At 56.6% G+C, this 20,032-nt stretch overlaps 1 protein-coding gene across 1 annotated transcript; it reads right to left on the reverse strand.

The window, feature by feature from the left end:
* Window positions 1-35: 35 nt before the first annotated feature.
* Window positions 36-16,645, reverse strand: BIK (BCL2 interacting killer). Its single transcript, XM_027594577.2, has 5 exons — window positions 16,594-16,645; window positions 3,532-3,672; window positions 1,971-2,078; window positions 1,129-1,246; window positions 36-532 (listed from the first exon to the last, which is right to left on the reverse strand). The coding sequence occupies exons 2-5, from the start codon at window positions 3,663-3,665 to the stop codon at window positions 446-448; spliced, it is 447 nt and encodes a 148-aa protein (XP_027450378.1). The 5' UTR covers window positions 3,666-3,672; window positions 16,594-16,645; the 3' UTR covers window positions 36-445.
* Window positions 16,646-20,032: the final 3,387 nt, after the last annotated feature.

Raw genomic sequence — 20,032 nt, forward strand, 5'->3', positions numbered from 1 at the left:
AAACCCCCAGAGAGGACCAGAGACCAGCTGGAAACCAACATTTTATTGAGCTCTCCTCACCCCTCAGAATCTCTTCCAGCAGATTCTCTTTGTCCCGGGCATCACAGACATGGGGGTGTGGCCAGCACTCCCCCCCCACACCCCGCAGGACCCCCCACCTTCCGGCGACAGGCCCCGGCATGGTGGGTTGGGGCCAGGAGAGCAGGTCCACGGGCAGTTAACCAGTAACGACCCCAGAGGTATAATGAATTCATTTCTCTTACAAAAAGGAAAAGAAAAAAACTAGCATGAAACCTCAGTAGTGTCCCAGCACTCAGAGTTTAAATATAAAAAAGGGATCATCAGAAAACAGTTAAAAAGACAACAAAACCAACAAGGCCACCTCCAGGGTGGCAGTCGGGGGGGGGGGGGGCCAGCCCCCACTCCCACCCCCACAGCGGCTGCGTCACTGGAGCTGGGGCCCCCAGCCTAGCAGCAGCACCAGCAGCAGCAGCAGGGACAGCACCAGCCCGCGCCCTGGGTTGGGGGGCACCTGTGGGATGAAGGGGGGGGACAGGTGAGGCCCTCCAGCCAGGCGTGCGTGCTCCATCTGCAGAGCCTCCTATGCCTCTGTGGACACAGGGAAGAGCCTGCACGGCCGAGAGCTGGGGTGGTGAACATGGCAGGGAAGGTGGGGGACACGGGAGCACCTGCACACGGGACCGGTCTGGGACAAAAACCAGGAAGACGGGCACAGGCGCGGTGGGGAAAGAGCTCAGGACACGACTGACAGGAGAAGCTGCCAGTCGGCTGGGGACAGGGGGGCGCGAGGGACCCTCCCCGGGGCCGATGGGAGGGAGGAAGGAGGAGGGGTCAGGAGGGGCACCTGCTGGGCAGAGGAGGGCGGAGCAGGCGGAGGGAAGAGCACGAGCACGGGTGTGCACGCAGGCAAACGCGCGCAAGATTTCAAGCTCGGAGTCCATAAACCAGGGGCCTCCAAGCCGAAGAGGGGAAGCAGAGACAAGACAATAGGGAGCGGAGGGGTCGCAGGCACCCACAGGCTACGCCCTATGGAGGGGCTGCTCCATAGCTGCAGTTATCATGTGCAGGAGGGTAAGGCAAGGTCACCACATCTCAAGGTTTATTTACCCTGTTCCGGAAGGTCAGGAAGCTCCAGATCCGCATGCTCTCCCTGAGGTTGCCGAGACCATCCATGAAACTTCTAAGAACACCTCTCAGGCCTGTCTGGTTGTAGGTAAAAGCCAAGCTGTAAGACAGGAGAGGGGAAGCAGGGCCATTACTGCACGAACAGGGGCACGATGGCCTTTACTTTAGGGGACCCCTGTGGGGAGAAGAGGGCCGTGTCCCCTCCTACCCAGTGCCGCTCTAGCCCCCTTCTCTGGTGGCTCCGTCAACGAGTATCTCTCTCCATGGGCCATTTCTGGTCCCAAATTCATCTGATTTCCCCTTTCCTCCCCCCGCCCACCCACTGGGGGTTTGGTCTTGGGTTCTGGAGCTGGCCGCGTGGAAAAAAGCCTCCACCACCCACAGGCCCATGGAGGCAGGTCCTCCCTCCAGAGGATCTTTGCTCTGAGAGAGGCCCGGGCACCCCAACAGAAGGCTGCCTCTCTGGGGGACCAAGAAACCACAATCGCTGTGGTCTCGATGGTAAGGGTTTTACATCCCCCACCTTGAGAAATTCTGGGAGCATCTGAGAACCCACAGAGATGTGCCAGCAAATCATGAAAGTAGTGTGCTCAGGACAGAGGCCTCCAAGCAGCACACAGCTCCGCTGAGCTCACCATTTCCTGTCAGCCTTTTAAGTCAAGACCCTCTTGGGAAAGTTCGCTCTTGGCTTGATGAAGCAGCAGAGAAGGGCACTTGGGTTCTGCTTTCTTGCCCAGGCGCAGGGGCTGGGGGCTCCTAGTGGGGGGATGCACGGCTGCCTGGGAGGGGGGCTGCCTCCTCCCAGGGCCTGGGGGGCCGCCCACCTGTACATGGCCATCCCGGGCATCTCGCCAACGCGGGGGAGCATCCATCTCACTTCCATCTCGTCCCCGATGAAGGCCAGCCGCATGGCCACCTCGTCGGAGTTGGTGCTGCGGGGAGGGCACGGGCCGTTAGGGGTGTGGCTGTGCGGTGACCCCCACATACCCAGGCCAACCTGGCCAGCGGGGCCCCAGTTTCTGGGAGGCAAGGGGTGACACAGAGCAAGGTGGGAACCTTCACACACCCGTCCTCTGGCTCCCACTTTGGTTCAGAAGAGACCAGCGAGGTCCCATCCCCGGGCGGATTCCCTGAAGCGCGGGCCCCTCCTGTGGGAGGGCAGAGACATTTAGGGCTCGTGTGATCAGCAGGCTGGCCTCCCCCCTGTTACGGCCTTGCCCTCCCCTCCAAGGAAAACTGAAGGCTGGAGGATCCTGGGAGAGGCCACCCACCGGGAGCTTTGCCGGGAAAGGTGGGCAGTGGGGGCTGGGCAGGTCGGGGCTCCTGAACCCCCCCGGGATCTGGGACTGGCTTCCCACAGGGTCTCGATTTACCCTCCTCCTTGTGAGGTTAGATTCTAGGACCTGTTCCCTGCTCCCCAATCCTGAACCCACCTGCTGTCATCACCCCTTTCAGAAAGGAGGGGCCGGCCAGCGCCCGCCATTCACTGACCCAAGTGCTGGACGGAAGGAGGTCAGAGCACTCGCTCCTGAGCTCCAGGTCCAACACCCACCGCTCCCTCCAGGCTGGCTTCAGCCCTGCTCCCAGGGGTTTGCCCACATTCCACCCGGGAATTTCCAGGCAGACAGGCCTCGCAGTGGCTCCCAGCTCAGCCCCAGCCACCTGCCCAGTCTCCCCGGGGTCCATGCTCTCTAGCTGAGGGGTGCCGGAAGCTCGAATGGGAGGCTGGGGAGGTCTGGCTGGCAATCCAGGTGGGGGGGCTGAGGTCCCACCTCACCCCCTGGGACCTCAGGAAGACACTGCCCCAGGCTGAACGTCCCCTACTGTCCTCTCCCAAGTGGAGCAGGGACAGGGCAAGAGGCAGATTTTTCAGGTCCCTCCAGCTCTAAAATCCCAGCCAGCCCCAATGCCCAGGGCTAATGACCCAAAGACTAAGAGAATCCTGAGGCCTGAAGCAGAAGGGAAGCACCTGGAACCCTGGGGCCGGTCCCGGGAAGATCCCCTCTCCACTGCCCGGGAGCCCGGGCCAGGCGTTCCGTGCGAAGGGGCTTCCTCGGGCTGCTTCTCATCTCCTAAATTAGAGCCATCTCACCAAGAGGCCTTGACGAGGTGATCATGGTCAGTGAGGGCCAGGAGATACCCGGTCCTAAAGCCACAGGTTTAAGTCCATCCTGGGAATGTGCTGGACGCCCAGGGCCTCTGTGGGCTGACATCAGAGCGAGGCGGCCGCGCCTGGGGCACAAGCCTCCAGGACCACACCTGGGGACTTTCCGCCCTGGAGGCCTGCCTGCGGGGCCCAGAAGTCCTGCTCTTCTAACCGGACCCTGGGGGTCAACGGCCAGAACTGGGAGTGGGTGGGGCCCGCAGAGTGTTCCCGGGACCTACCTGTTAGGGGAGGGCCCCGGATCATAGTACTCCATGAGATCAGTCATGCCCGGAACCTCCAGCACTTCCGGGCCACGCTCCCGCAGGAAGGTGCTCCAAGAGAGGTTCCTGGAGAGGGGTCCTGTGCGGGACATTTCTTCTCTGGGGGAGAAAGACACAGACTGACTGAACCCTTGTGCGTCGAAGCCAACCGCGGCTCTCCTGCTCCTCAGTTTCCCAGCATGCCTTGCAGCTGGTGGTGGGCATGCAACCCGGTTCCGGGCAATGAGGTCTCCAAGGTCCGACAAGGGGAGGCTGAAAGGGAGCAGCCTCAGCCAGGGCAGCTCCTCTCCCCGCCCCTTGCTGCCTTCAACACAGGAGGGAAGGCGGGAGCTGCAGCAGCCACTTTATGACACCAAGGTGCTCGACACAGGGATAACCAACACGCCGGGAATGCCGACGAGAGAGGGACAGAGCCTGGCTCTCTGATGGCATTCTCGAACGCCTGCAAAAATACAAGCCACAGCCACCCTAATAGTGTAAGAAAAATAAAACCCAACTCGTTCAAGTCACAATTCACTGAGTTTCCAGTCCCTTGCAGCCAAAGGCCCCCCTGTGACAACTGTGGATTCCAACATCGGAAGTGTTTATTTACATCCTCCCCTGAGGCAGCTGGGTAGGAATCTGTGACCCCGTTTCACCACACTTTACCCCACACCACACTGAACAGCCTTAGGGCCAGAGTAAGGGTGAAGAACATGGAACCAAGGGACCCGAGCTCAAATCCCAGCTGTCACCTTGTAGCTGTGTGATGCTGAGGGACCTCGGCACTTCAAGCCACTGTCTTACAAGAATGTCCCCGGTTCTTAAAAATTCTGTAATTCTTCACATTAGCCTGCTCTGAGTGGATAGAACCCTCTCATTATCTTGGACCCCTAACCTTGGACCCCTAACCTTCAAGGTAGCTATTCATTAAGACAGACACTTGGAAAAGTTCACGATTAAGCCAAGAAGGGACAGAGCTGAGTCTCGCTGCTGCCCCTGGCCGGGGTGGACAGCGTTCGTCCCTGAGGTGGATCAACAGTCGGCAGGACATGCACGGGCGCCCGCCGGGGACACAGAGTCTAGGCAAGGGTGCGCACACGACTTGCTCTCAGCATTAAAGGGTGGTGACTGGAGACACAAAGCCAGGGCACAGAGGTAAGTGTGCATCCTCCACGTGTCTCGGCACGAGTCTAGACAAGTTATTCTCAACAGTGAATTCAAAACATGGTCGAAGAGATGGACACGCTGCAATATCATCAAGGGCAGACAGGTATTTGAGGGTCTGGGGCCTTTGAGAAAGGATACCACAGAAGAACAGCATTGTTCTAGAGAGAGTATGTGCCCAGAATCTGTCTCAAGAGGGCTGCTTCAGTTTCCTAAGGGAAAGCCAGTAGAGGCTCAGGTCTGTTCCAGATGAAAGCCCAGCTTGAAAGCCAGCTCTAGCAGGAGTGAGGGCTGGAGAGATCCGACATGTAAACAGAGCCACAACAGCCACAAAGGGCCCATGGCCTGACATATGCCACCCACACCTGTCAGGACAGCACCTTCCCCTGCGGGGTCCTGGTGGTGGAGGGAGGGTGCTACCACCTGCTGAGGGCACCTGCAGGCCCTGTTAAAAAGCATGCAGGCCTGAGGACCCCCCCCCCAAAAAAAAACCCAGCCAGCCAGCACGAACCTGAACCCAACAGGGGGGGATCACGTGGCATTTCTAAAAACCTTAAAATACTGCTAGCAACTTAATAGCACTGCAGGTACAGTTCTGAAGCGCATGATCCTTCTACATCCGTCCAGGGAACGCCAGGCAGCAGTTAAAAGCTATGAGGCGTGGGGGCACCTGGCTGGCTCAGTCGGTAGAACATGCGGCTCTTGATCGCGGAGTCGTTGAGTTCGACCCCCGAGTTGGGCACAGAGCTTACATTAAAAAAAGAAAATCTATGCGCTGAATCTAGATCCCTCTACAATGTAAAGTTCTTCAACAATCCTTTTGAAAAAAGCTAGATCACAAACCAGTATGGTTGGAAGCCCCTGCTGTAGTCGGGGGCGGGGAGGGGGGAGGGGGTTTGCAGACCCCAGTCCCGGGGGGGGGGGGGGGGGGGGATCCACCTCCAGCCACACCCTGGCACTGACACCCTATTCAATCAGCAAATAAATCAATCTAAAAAAGAAAAAGAAAGAAACAGACAGAAAGGAGAACACCGGGAGGCGGGGGACAGCGGCACCAGCACAAAAGGCAACGAAGCTGACTTTGGACACAGCCTCAGCGAGTTAGAGGAAGCTGCTCCAAGAATAAAAGACATTCAAGCCGCTAAAGAAAATGTGATCATTTCAGTAAGACAGGAGAGATTTCTAGCGGACATGAAATAAGGCTTTATGTAGAAAACAAAGAATCACCTTTTGTTTTGTTTTTTTTTTCAGAAGATTTTATCTGACAGAGAGAGAGCACAAGCGGGGGGGGGGGGAGTGGGAGAGGGAGAGGCAGGCCCCCCCGCGGGGCTCCCTCCCAGGACCCTGGGATCACGACCGGAGCTTAACTGACGGAGCCACCCAGGGGCCCCGAGAATCACCTTTTAGAACCACCAAGACTTTCAAGGTTGCCAGATACCAGATCAACATTTAAAAAATCAATACCCACAAGGCAACTAGAAAATACAGAGCAGATAGACACGTATTTACAGACACAGAAGGCTTTTAGTCAGGAACGAAATCTGATTTTAAAAAAATGCTTTAAAACTTATGGAAAAAACGTAAAAACTCCACTGAAAGGCACGAAGGACCCGGACAGCCGGAACCAACTTTCATGTGGAGGAGGTTATTTTACCACTGCATAGGTCGTGAGCACTGTGGGTCCGTGTGCCCTTGAGCTCACAGGAGGGTACTGGAGCCTCCTGCGGCTGCCCCCAGGCCCCAGGGGTCTTGGTGTCTACGCAAATGGCAATTTCCCAGGAAAAGTAGTCCCAGTCCTCCTTTGCATGGGCCCCCGGGCCCCCCTCTTCCCCGCCACACCACACCCCAGCAAGGGGCTGTTCTCTTCCCAGAGGCTGCTGTGTGCTCCCACGGAAACCCCTGCCTCACGGAAGCCGAGGGGCCACAGTGGGACTTCCTTGGGCACGTGGCCTCTGAGCCTCCCCTTGACTCCCTGTCCCAAATTCCTCGGCCTCCAGCAGACATTCTCAGACTCCCCCGGCACCAAGTGGAAATGGGGCCCCGAGGCCTGTGTTCGATGAGCTCTGCTCTGTCTGAGCAGACAGGTGGGGGGATCCTGGGTTAACCTCCTGACCCAACGACTCACTTGAGCTGTGGTGCGATCTGGGGCAAGGCCTCCAGTTTCCTTGTCTGTTAAATGGGGATAATAATCGCAAACTAATGGGGTTCATTTTCCGGGCAAGCACCAGCATCAACTGCCTGTTCTAACCCCGGCTGATGGTTGAGCACCCACTCTCCTCAGGGCCTGATCCAAGCCCTGGGTAAGGATTCTCATGAAAGGCTCACCAGACAGGCCTGGGCTGGCCTTGGGGCTTGAGATCTGAGTGGGCGAAATCAGTGTGGCCAGTGCCGGTCACCTCCGGCCCAGCTCTACCGTAGCCGCGCGGCTGGCGTCCAGTCCCCACTGGACTCTCTCCGGATCTGACCCGGTCATCGCTCCCCTCGGGGCCCGTGCCATGCCGCTACCAGGGCCCTCTTCTCCCCCCGGCCACCTCCCCAGCCCCAACCCTGCCAGCCCCCATCTCAGCGCCTGCTCCCTCCACACTGGACACTGGGCCTCTGTGAGCACTGCTATTGGTCCCCAAAGAACTCAGCCCTAGCCCTGCCTTCCTAGCTCATCGGGGCCAGGCCAGAGGGCTCCGGGAGCTCAGGCAGCCCCCTTCCATCTCCAACCAACCACACGGTGGGTGGCTCTTTCTTCCCCTGTGGCGACTTGGGAGCGTGCACTCTGTGTCTCCAGCTTCTTCCCTTCTAAATGACGGTACCAGGAATGCGTGTCTCCGCGGCCGCTGGGAGGACCCAATGACGGAATCTGTGTTAATGTGTTAATGCTGTGTTAATAAGGCAACAGACCAAGAGCTACCACTGTTACCAGTCTGGTTCCCAGCACACAACACAGAGCACATTCGTCAAATGACCCAACATGGCCCAGTACCGAGGAAGCTGCCAGCCCAGGAGCCCGGACTGCTTTTGAGCATCTGGTTTTTTTCCAGCAGATTCGCAAACAAGCAGTTTCAAACCGTTCTTGGGAGAAAGGAAGGGACACCTAGCCATGTGTCCCCACCCAGGCTGCAGTCTACACTCTCACCCGCCTACACACTCTGTGGAAAAAGCCGTGGGGGGGGGGGGGGGGCGCCTGGGTGGCTCAGGTGGTTAAGCATCTGCCTTTGACTCAGGTCATGATCTCAGGGGCCTGGGATTGAGCCCCGTGTCAGGCTCCCTGCTCAGTGGGGAGCCTGCTTCTCCCTCTCCCTCTGCCCCTCCCCCTGCTCACGCTCCTTCTCCCTCTCAAATAAATAATCATCTTTAAAAAAAAAGCCATCAGGAACATGCTCTTACTCGCAGAGCTCAGGATGCCCGTATCTCCTGCATACCTGGCTGCCAAGCAGGAACAGCTGGTGACACCTCTGGGGCCCTTATGAATACCACCTGGTCACTGGAGTCCTGGGTGCCAGGCCAGTGGTTGCTGGGTGGACCCAGCTGAGCTGAGACCTACTCCGGCCTCAAACCCCACTGGGGTTTCCCACCCACACCTGAGCCCATCACCAGCCCTGCTGCTGCCCAGGAATGGGCAGGGGGTGCGCAGGCTGGTTTATGGAGCACCCAGTGTGCAGAGCATCAGGTGAGCTCAAGCAGAAAAGCCCAGACCTCAGCCAAGACAGACCCCGGTTCCAGTCCCAGCTCTGCCACTGCTGTGTGACCTGATTGAGCCTTGATCAGAGACAGCTCTCCTGCGTGGAAACGGCACAGCCTCCCAGAGCTGAGAGGATTAAGAGACACAGCTGTTGCCCACTTCCTGCCACGGAGCAGGGACTCCTAGGCTGGCTAAGGAGTCAACAAACCCAGAGTGGGAGATTAGGATCCACTAGAGTCACAAGTGCACCTAACCTTTGAATGCTAGGATGCATCCTGCATATACACCCCTGTACGTACCTTGTAGCCCTGAAAACCGTTAAGCAGGGGGTCTGCAGGTGCTGCTGTGCTGGGACCTAGAAGGCACAGGGCTACACACACAGCAGAAACAGAACGTAAGGGCGCCTGGGTGGCTCAGTTGGTTAAGCGACTGCCTTCGGCTCAGGTCATGATCCTGGAGTCCCAGGATCGAGTCCCACATCAGGCTCCCTGCTCAGCAGGGAGTCTGCTTCTCCCTCTGACCCTCTTCCCTCTCGTGCTCTCTATCTCTCAGTCTCTCTCAAATAAATAAATAAAATCTTTAAAAAAAAAAAAAGAAAAAAAAGAAACAGAACGTAACCGTGCAGCCACGCGTGCATATAAAACAAACCTAAACAGATGAATACTTCCATCTGCATAGATCATCCCCTCAAGAGGCAAGGAGATTAGTAAAGAGAGGAAGGGACCTCTCTGGGACAGATGTGGGAAGGGAACTGAATTTTTAACTCTGTGAGCTTGTGTTCTTTAACTTTTACTACCATGCGTGTGCTGGGATCGCGGATTCAAAAACTAAAGCAAAAATCATTGTTTTGAGGCAACAGCTTGAATTTTCCTGAGATGGAAAGGTCTTTCTTTTTTTTTAAAGATTTAATTTATTTTAGAGAGAGTGTGTGAGCGCAGGGGGAGGGGCAGAGGGAGAAGAGAAGAATCTCAGGCGAACTCTGTGCTGAGCCCGGGCCCCGTGCAGGACCCTGAGATCACGACCTGAGCTAAAACTGAGAGTCAGACGCTCAACCGACTGAGCCACCCGGGCACCCCTGGAAAAGGCCTGTCTTAAAGGTCTATTTCAGGAATCAAGCCCCAGCCCTAGCCTCCTCACCTGGTGGTGAAGTCCCACCTCCGGCCTCCGGCCTCCACCATTAGGAACCTGCAGATGCCCAAAACCACTCCTTTGAGGTGGGCACGGCTCCGTTCCCTGGTGATGGAGAAGCAACTGGGGCAAAGAAAGACAGGGAGGGCGCCTGGGTGGCTCAGTTGGTTGAGCGGCTGCCTTCGGCTCGGGTCATGATCCTGGAGTCCCGGGATCGAGCCCCACATCGGGCTCCCTGCTCAGCAGGGAGTCTGCTTCTCCCTCTGACCCTCTTCCCTCTCGTGCTCTCTCTCTCTCATTCTCTCTCTCTCAAATAAATAAAATCTTTAAAAAAAAAAAAAAGACAGGGAGTGAGAGAAAGGAGGGAGAGGAGAGAGAAAGGTGTTTCAGGTAAAAAGTTGGAAATTCACCCATGGTGGGCTGTGGGAGTTATTCAGTAATTTGGAAAGTGGTAACCTGGAATGGGCCCCTGGTGCCACAGACCCTCCCAGTCCTGCCACCCCACCTTCACTGGGTCCTCCCCCCTGAGCCCCAGAGCAGGTGCTGGCCTGAGCCACCCTGGACCCAGGGGTTGCAGGAGGAGCCATCCACGGGAGGGGTGGGCTGGGGCACAAGCCCAATCTCGGCTTGGCCTCTGCAGCCTGGGGCGGGCAAGGACTGTGCTCTCCAGGCCTGCAGCTGTCTGCTCTTGGTGACCCACGTCCTTATTTGCATCGCTTTGAGTCCAGCCTCCCCCAGAAGGAGGAGGTGTCAGCCCCACCTCACAGACAGGGACCCAGGAGGGTGGGGAACGGAAATTCAGAGCCTCCTGACCATGCAATTGTGCTACCCACCCCTGGGCTCCAAAAATACACCGACCCAGCAGCACAGGCTGACACAATAAAAAGGAAGGCCAACCCCCCCCAAAAAGAGGGGGCACCTGGGCGGCTCAGTCGGTTAAGTGTCTCCCTTTGGCTTAGGTCGTGATCCCACGGTCCCAGGGTCCTGGGATGGAGCCCCATGTTGGGCTCCCCATTTCGCGGGGAGTCTGCTTCTCTCTCTCCCTCTGTGTGCTCTCTCTCTCAAATAAAGGAATCAAATTAAAAAAAAAAAAAAAGGAAGCCTGCTTTGACAATCACAAAAAAGTCTTGCTCTAAGGCCTGAAATGCCGAATAGTTTCCATTGATTTCAACAGTGATGGAATGAACGTACTGGGCCTGTATGTAGGGCTCGGCCAGAGCCAGACAATTGGTCATGATTCGCGTCAGGGTCATGCTTTTTGAGCTCCTGAGGCCGGCTCGAAAGCGAACGTAAGCACATTATGTTCGCATACAGCATGGGGCGCTTTGCATGTTGGAGCCCTATGGGAGGGGGGAGCACCATCCACTCTCCACAGAGGAGGCTGAGACCAGCGAAGGGCTGCTCACAAACCAGAGGGGAGGAGCCCCGTGAAACCTGGCCTCCAGCCCCAGGGAGGTGCTCTCTGGGCCTGGCAGCCAGTTCAGGTCAAAGTTTGGTGGGAGCTGCTCAGGACTGATTCAGGCAGGTCCCCAGGGCCCCACGCTGGGCCTGGCTCAGCGCGCTCAGGTTCTTAGTGGAAATGATGCAAAACTAGCGCCCCCCTCCTCCCCGAATCTGCACTTGGGACACCGCAAAAAATGGAAAGAGGTGGGTTCTGCAGTAACAGGTTAAGAAGTCATGGTTAGGGGCGCCTGGGTGGCTCAGTCATTAAGCGTCTGCCTTCGGCTCAGGTCATGGTCCCAGGGTCCTGGGATCAAGCCCCACATCGGGCTCCCTGCTCCGCGGGGAGCCTGCCTCTCCCTCTCCCACTCCCCCTGCTTGGGTTCCCTCTCTCGCTGTGTCTCTCTGTCAAATAAATAAAATTTTAACAAAGAAAAAAAAGTCATGGTTAGCTGCTGAGAGACAAGAAGGAGATGAGGAACCACTGTGATGTCATTTATGCAAATGCCCACGTCTCACTGCTTCTCTTCACTCCCTACGGAGGGAGACACCGCACCAAGGGGCACTCAGGCTACTGGGACACCTGCGTCCTAGTCTGGGCTTGGCCGTTTGGCTTTGGACAAGTTCCTTAGCCCCTCTGGACCCCTAATTCCTTGTCCGTAAAACAAGCATTGGGGAGATTTTCTTTTTAGGTCCTTTCCTGATCAAGTATCTATAAAGACGCCCCAACCTGGATAAAGTAGAACAGATTAATAATTCTCTGGATGACTGATTTTGAAATTGGCTCTACACCAGTTTGCTGTGGCCTAAAGGTTTGTGTCCTCCACTCCCAAATTCATAAAGCCCAGGGTGATGGTATCAGGAGGTGGGGCCTTTAAGAGGCAATCAGATCAGGCAGGCCCCACTAATGGGATTAGTGCTCTTCTAAGAGAGGCCCCGGAGAGCTCCCTTCCGGCCCCCAGTCCCCCACTCAAGGATACAGGAAGTCAGCGGCACCCTGGCCTTGGATTGCCAGCATCCAGAGCCGTGAGAAATAAATTTGTGGTTTACAAGCCACCCAGTCAGTGGTGTTTTGTTACAATACACAGTTCAACGGAGTGAACAGAAAACAGGTTGGGGGCGGGGGGGGGGGAGGGGGCAAGGCAAGGAAAACCCAGGGGTTCTCAAAGTCCTCAGTGCCATCCAAAAGGGGACCGAAGTGGACCCCTCTGCTTTTCCATCACCATTAGAAAGGACAGGGGGCCCAGATACTACCTGGACCTGCAGTTTTTAAGTTTAAGAAGCATGTATTTAAAAGAAGTTCTTGGGCGCCTGCCTGGGTGGCTCAGTTGGTTAAGCAACTGCCTTCGGCTCAGGTCATGATCCTGGAGTCCCGGGATCGAGTCCCACATCGGACTCCCTGCTCGGCAGGGAGTCTGCTTCTCATTCTGACCCTCTTCCCTCTCATGCTATCTCTCATTCTCTCTCTCTCTCTCAAATAAATAAATAAAATCTTTTAAAAAAAATAAAAATAAAAAAATAAAAGAAGTTCTTGGGGCATCTGGATGGCTTAGTTGGTAGAGCGTGTGACTCTTCTATCTCGGGGTTGTGAGTTCGAGCCCCAAGTTGGGTACAGAAATTACTTTAAAATTCATTAAAGAAAAAATAAAAATAAGTTAAAGTGTTTAAAGTTACTTAAAAGATTGTGCCCTACTGGGCCCAATCTCTGAGGTGCCCAGAGAGGCAGATGCAGCCCTCGGGGGTCCTTTATTCCAGAGTTTCGGGTCTCCCCCACCTTTTTAAAGATTTTATTTATTTATTTGACAGAGAGAGCACAAGCAGGGGGAACGGGAGAGGGAGAAACAGGCTCCCTGATGCGGGGCTCGATCCCCAAGACCCCGGGATCATGACCTGAGCCGAAGGCAGATGCTTTGGGGGCTCCCGTTTCCTCCCTGGGCCAAAGTCCTCAGCTCCCCACTGGACTCGTCCTGGCCCAGAACGCAACTCCGCCCCACCCTCCCCAAGACAGAATTAATTGCTCCTCATCTGCACTGTCCCAGCACCTTCGGTAAACAGACTTGGATTGGGCACTTGGCCCACTCTAGTCTCATTAAATGTTTACCTGTCTGTCTGCCCCAGCTCAGAGTGGTGACCTAGTGAACGGGGACAGTCAGGGGGCAGGAGGGGCAGACAATATACTGCAAAACCAAACAAGGGAGCTGGGCTCACAGCGACAGCCAATTCCTGGCTCGGAGACCCTGGACTCACACACCCTCACCAGCAAGAAGTACTGCTGTGAGGAGGCAGAGGCTGCATGGGCGGTACACAGTAAGCGCCCACTAATGGGCAACGATGATTATGAGCCTGGAGCTCAGGAGACGCGCGTGCCACGCTGGCCACCTCAGTCAGAGCTGGGGTTTTCCTGATGCGTCATCCTCCGTACACGGGAAACCTGGCAGACGTCTATCCTCACCTTGATCTAGCTGCTTCTGAGCTCCAAGCCATAGTCACACAAATGCCAACATCTTGGGGGGGGGCGGGGACGACAAGAGCTCTCAATTCTAAACATCTGTATCCCAGTGACAGCCCTCCAGTTGGTAGCCCGGTGGGCTGCCCTTGGCTCGAGAGCGCACACTTCCGCTCAGTCTGGGTGACAGGCTGTCTTCTCCCACCTCCAGCAAAACAGGTTTACCACGCAGTGCCCGGCAAGGCCCAGCGGGTGTTTTGTATTGTCACACCCTAATATTGACACTAGGAAAATCAGCTGTCCTCCCTGAGCCTGCATCAGTGCGCTGACCCCCACCCCGGCCTCTCTGGGGCCGGCCTCAGTGCCAACGAGGAACTGGGGCCCGTGGCCTTATTTGCTTACATTCTGTATTTCTCCCAGGGCCTGGCCCCAGCCAACCAGCGCAGGACAAAGAGACGAGGGAGCGGCTACACGTGTCCCCTCTGGACCCACGGCCGGCTTCCTGGTGGCTGCCAACAACAAAACCCGAGCGTGCCGGGGACTTCCTTGAAACCTCTTGGAATTGTTCTGAGCAGAGAGAAAAAAACAGCCGGACTCTCGTGGGATCCACTATGTTCGGAGGCAGGGGAAGCAAGAAGCCATTAATTGTCTACAAACGTAATAGGTTCACTAAAAACAGGATGCTTTCCAGGGAGAGGGGAAAATACCTCCGAGGTCAGCTTCAAGACTCAACCAGCGGATGGAGCCATTCCCCAAGCACCTCCTTCCACAGATGAGCCGACCAGCAGAGAAAAAATGGGCTCACGTTGCTCTCTGGTTTCTCCGCAGCTCAGTGAATCCAGCTTTCATACCGCCAGAAACTTCGGGTACTTAACATGCAGAAAACCCTCCACCCAGTCTCTTCCCAGTGTGCCCAGGCTGTGCCACGGGCTAGGGATACTCCACTGGGTGTGACTTTTGGTCCTCTCGTTCTGGAGCTGCAGGGTAGGGTCATGCTAAGTGAGCACAAATGGGTAATTTCAATCTATCTTCAGTGGCCTGAAACAGTCCAATAAGGTCCTTGCACAGAGGAACTAGGAGGAATAGGAAGAGAGGAAGGGCCTGCACCTTTATTTTTTTGTATCTTTTTTAGGGCTGCACCTTTAGATGAGGTAGTCAGGGAAGACTTCTCACAGGAGGCAAGCAAGTGAACGGACACAGGGAAAAAGAATGACACCCATGGGGACAGTGCTGAGTGTATCGCTCCATCTGTCTCAGGTCCCCCTCCATCCCAGAGGGCCTCACAGGACCCTTGGTGCTTGGAAAAACATTCTTGTGACCAGAATTCCCACCAAATAAATAAACAAATATTTTATACATACATATATATATATAAACATCACCTGGCAGCCATCTTAGAAGTTTGATTAAATAGGTGCCCCCATCCCAGGGCATTCTGAGACGCTGACTGGAAATCCAATCTCCCCAGATGCTTTGGACAATTTACACCAAAAACAAGCCCAAATAAACATGTACAACATTAACATTGGTAAAGCTTAAGGAGCCACAGGTAAAGCAGTCAGTGACAGCCCTGTGACCTTGAGGTTAAAAGGGTGGGAAATCCCCAGATCCTGGAGCGGGGAGGGAAGGGTGGAGAGCTGAAGCGGTGGGCAAGAGCTGCACCAACAGCCAGGTGGCTACGGCTGGAATCCCAGCCGGCTGAAGGCCTCAGACAGACCATTTAGGGAACTAAGTATAAAACCACACCAATAAACACCTAAACTGCACCACTCCTAAGAATTTACCCCAAAGGCATGCCCAAGATAAGCAGAAAAAAGGTTTTAAAAGTGTTCATTCTAAGGGAAGCCACGCACAGCCACCAACACTTGGGTGGGTGCTCACACCTGCTGAGGAAACCTCAGGGACCCATTCTACAGAATGGGCTAACTGAGGCTCAGAGGTGGAGTAGCCCGTCTAAGACAACACAGCTGGAAGGTGGCTGGGTGGAGAGTTTTGGCGGAACTCCCAGAAAACAGCCCCGGGCTTTGTAGTTTGACAGTCTTTATGTTGCCTCCGGGACCGAAGTCTCAGTTTCTCCACCTGTGAAATGAGGCCTCAGCCTCTGGAGGCCGGCCAGCACAGAGCTCAACTGCCTGCCCCCCCCACCCCACGCGGGAAGGATAACGCTGATAACCCTCCCTTCCTGGGGAGCCCGAGCGGAGCTTCACCAACACCCGATCAAAGGCCCGGGCCACAGTAGGTGCTGGGGGTAGGCGGGGGGAAATGTTACAACGGCGGCAGCAACAACAACGTCCTGCCCCCCGGGGTGGCTCATTCCGGCGAAAATTACAGTAACGATTAACGGTTTACAAAGCGGTTTCGCGCCCAGGAGACCGAAGCTCGGAGCGAAAGCGTACAGAGCCCGGAGCCCCCACCCCACCCCCGGGCTTGCTTTGGCCGCGCGCGGGGCTGGCGGCGGGACCCTTCCCGGTCACCGGACGGAACGCGCCCGCGGCCACCGCAGCGCCGAGCGCGCCCGCGGGGCGCACCTGTGCAGGGCGAGGGCAGGTGCGGGGCGGCGGCCGCGCCCCGCTCGGCGCGCAGTTCCTGTTCCGGACTTCCCCCCGCGGCCCACGACAAAGCCTCTCTCCGGCCCTTCGCAGGTGCGCGGCGACTCGGGGCGCCCCGGGCCCCGGCGGGGGCCAGCGCCCGACGCCATCTTCCAGGTTTCGGTGGACACCCGGCTGTGCGGCCGCGGCCCGTGGCTGGCGGTCCCGCGCTCCCGTCCGGCCCCGCACGGCCCCCCGAGAGCGTGGGAGCCGGACCCCGGGAGGCCGCGCCGGAGGGCGGAGAGGGGCGACGGGGAATCCGGCCCTCCGGGCGGGGCGCAGGGGGGGCCGCCCCATTGCACAGTCGCGGAGACTGAGGCCCGCGGGGGCCGCGGCTGGTACCATCGCCGGCGGGGACCCGGAGACCCGGCCGGAGAGGGGGCGTATCGGAGCCGGGGTCCCGAAACGTCGCCCGAAAGTGACACACCCAACAGCTGCCCGGGACGGAAAAACCTGGCCACAGGTCCCCACGCTTCCAGCCGCTCGGCACCCAGGGCAGCACCCTGAGCGCCTGCCTGCCGGGCTCGGGCTGGGCGCAGGGGCGGAGGGCAGCGGGGTGAGCGAGGGCCGCGGCAGGGAGAGCAGGGGCTCGGACTCACCTCGCGTCGGAGGCGGCGGCGGCGGCGGTGGCGGCCGAAGGGCTTGAGCCGGGAGGCGTCTGGTGTGCGGCGGCCGCCGGGGCGCGAGCTTATAAACCGCCGGGCCCCGCCCCGGCCCGCCCCCGGGGCCGCGGCTCCCGCCCCGCCGCTCTGAATCCCGGACCCCGGGCTTTCGGTTGCTAGTTTGATGTGTTAGCTGTCTGCACCCCGCTGTCAGCGTCCGCAGTTTACCCAGCCCCGCCGTGCACTCGGTAGGCGCCGCGGAGTACTGGTGAACGAATCCACCCGCCGATTTGGGTGAACGATCCAGGATCTTTACACCGCTGTCCCATTCGCCCTCCACGGAGCCCTGAGGGCTCGCTGCTTTTTTCCTTGCCCATTTTACCGATAAGAAAACTGAGCGACGGAGAGGACCAGACGACAGCGGGAACTCCCCCCCTCAAATAGTCAGGCTCTCTGCGCTGGCCTTTTCGGGAGTTAGGTTTGGTTTTGTTTTTCTCAGTTTTCTTTATTGTGGTAAAATACACATAACACAGTTTACCATATTAACCGTTTTTAAGTGTACTGTTCAGTGGTATTAAATACACAACGTGCAATGATCACCACCAGCCATCTCTACAATTCCATCTTGTAGAACAGACTATTACCCATGAGAAACTCTCCATTCGGGGCGCCTGGGTGGCTCAGTCGGTTAAGCGTCTGCCTTCGGCTAGGGTCCTGATCCCAGGGTCGTCGCATTGAGCCCCACATGGGGCTCCCCGCTCAGCGACGAGCCTGCTTCTCCCTCTCCCCCTCTCTGCCTGCCGCTCCCCCTGCTTCTGTGCGCTCTGTCAAATAAATAAGATCTTAAAAAAACAACAACAACAAAGAAAAAAACCCCATTCCTCGGGCTCCTCGCTGGCTCAGTCGGCGGAGCCTGTGACTCTTGATGTTCCCTTCATGGTTTCCAGTCCCACTTTGGGAGTAGAGATTACTTAAAAAAACAAAAACAAAAACAAAAAAAACCCTCCCCATTTCCTTCTGCCTTGGCACCCACCTGGAATTAGGTATTTTTTTTTTTTTAAGATTTTATTTATGGGCGCCTGGGTGGCTCAGTTGGTTGGGCGACTGCCTTTGGCTCAGGTCATGATCCAGGAGTCCCTGGACCGAGTCCCGCATCGGGCTCCCTGACCCTCCCCCCTCTCATGTGCTCTCTCATTCTGTCTCAAATAAATAAATAAATAAAAATCTTTAAAAAAAAAATTTTATTTATTTACTTGACAGAGAGAGGCCAAGCAGGGGGGGCTGCAGAGGAAGAGAGAGAAGCAGACTCCCCGCTGAGCAGGGGGCCCTTTGTGGCGCTGGATCCCAGGACCCCGGGATCATGATCTGAGCCGAAGGCAGGCGCTTAACCATTGAGCCACCCAGACGCCCCAGGAATCAGGTATCTTTGAGAGCCTTTGTCGCGAATGTGAACACTGAGAATGATCCTTTGGTAGAAACAGCAGCAGCAGCAGCACCCCACTCCTTTACCCTACCTCGGCCTTCCACCCGTACCACCCACCATCCCCCCACTCCCCGGCTTTCCCCGTGGGAGCTGTCTGCCTGCCCTGAGCCTCCTGGGCCCTAGAAGAAATGTGGGGCCAAGCCCCTAGGGCGGAAGGAGAATCAGAAAGGTTCTCGGGAGGGTGGGCCCCAGCCCTGGGGAGGGTTAGGGAGGGGAGGATCTCTGCTGAGGGGGAGCGCAGGAGCGGGGCAGAAGCCGAGGAAGGCAGAGACCTGGCTGGGATTACAAAGTAACCACCGCCCCGAGGACACAACAACAAGGCTTGTTTACCTTAGTCCTGCGGTCTCTGAGGGCGGAGGGACAGCAGGTCCAGGGGAGCTCCCCTCCCCCTAGTTCTGCCATTTGCTACCTGTTGGGGCCCCCTGACCCCTTCTTCCCACTTCTGGGGTGACTGGCAGTGATGCCCAGTTTTCCTTCAGTGTTATCGCCGCAACGGGCTGACCCCACCCCCCACCCGCAGGGCTATAGGGAGGATCAGAGGGGATCTTGATCTGTGACCACCAGCAGATAATCCTTAGTAAACACCAGCAGAGTTTAAGCTTCAAGGCCCCTCCCTAGGGGCTCTTCTGGCATCTTCTGATTTTGAAATCCTTTGAGGACCCCCAAATCACATCACCTCTAAGCTCCACAAAGCCTGCACCATCCCAACCGTCTCTGAGAGCCACGGGCTGCCTTGCAGGCAGGAGTGAGGAGCCCTCTAAGATCGGGGCACCTCTCCAAATGCATCCTCGGAGCCTCGTAGAAGCGAAACAATGACACTGGGTCCCGTGGGCCAAAAAGGCCTGACGTCTCTGGGGGAGAATGCCTCCAGAGGGGTCTCAAGGCTGAATGCACAGGGCCAGGCACACAGTAGGTGTTCAAGAAACATTAGTGGAGCGGATGAGGAAGGACAGTTCGGGGACAGATGGGGGATAGAAGTCCCCAAGGGAGGGGTGGGTGAAAATATTTTGTTTTGCAAGGTCCTAAGATAATATGCTGATCCAATAGTTGAGAAGGAGGCAAAAACTTTTGAATAAGAATGGGGCCTGTATCTGGCCTTGGCTTCCTATTAGTCTAAGAAAAAGCCCCGGGCTAGATGTTGAAGGAAAACAACACCACCCCACTTAGGGGAAGGGTGGCAGGCACCACCAGTCCCAGGGCTGACCACTTTGCATTATCTCCTGTAATTCTCACGACCTCCTCTTGCAGCAGGAATGGCCATCCCGGTATCACAGACACCAGAGCACCCACCAAGGGTCCCAGAACAGGCCAGAGAGAACGTATGGTCCCATTTTACAGATCCAGAAACTGAGGCTTTAAAAAAGGAGGCCAGGGCGCCTGGCTGGCTCAGTTGGAGGAGTGTGTGACTCTTGATCTCCGGGTCCTGGGTTCGAGACCCACATGGGGTATAGAGATTACTTAAATAAAATACTTAAAAAAAAAAATAGGGGCACCTGGGTGACTCAGTTGTTTAGGCGTCTTTAGACTTCGGCTCAGGTCCTGATCTCGGGGTCCTGGATGGAGCCCTGTGTCGGGGTCCCCGCTCAGTAGGGCATCTGCTTCCCCTGTCCCTCTCCCTCTGCCCCTGACTCGACTCTTGTCCTCTGTCCTCTCTCTCTCAAATGAATAAATAAAATCTTTAAAAAAAAAAAAAAAAAAAAAAGGATGCCAACTGCTGGAGACCACCCAGCCAGACCGTGGGCAGCAGAGAGAGTTTCAAGCCCAGGTCCTGAAGTGCCCTTTTCACCCCTTTACAGCTGGGCTCAAACCTTCTGGGCCTCAGTTTCCCCTTCTCCATAGGGATTTGCTGGCTTGTCCCAGGGTTATTGGGCTGTGGATCCTGCTCTCTAAGAGAACACCATGAAACGGCGGGACAGGCCCTTCCTTCCCGGGGCGGGGGGGGGGGGGGGCTCA

This window comes from Zalophus californianus, chromosome 9, assembly GCF_009762305.2.
Source record: "Zalophus californianus isolate mZalCal1 chromosome 9, mZalCal1.pri.v2, whole genome shotgun sequence".
NCBI classification, from domain to species: domain Eukaryota; kingdom Metazoa; phylum Chordata; class Mammalia; order Carnivora; family Otariidae; genus Zalophus; species Zalophus californianus.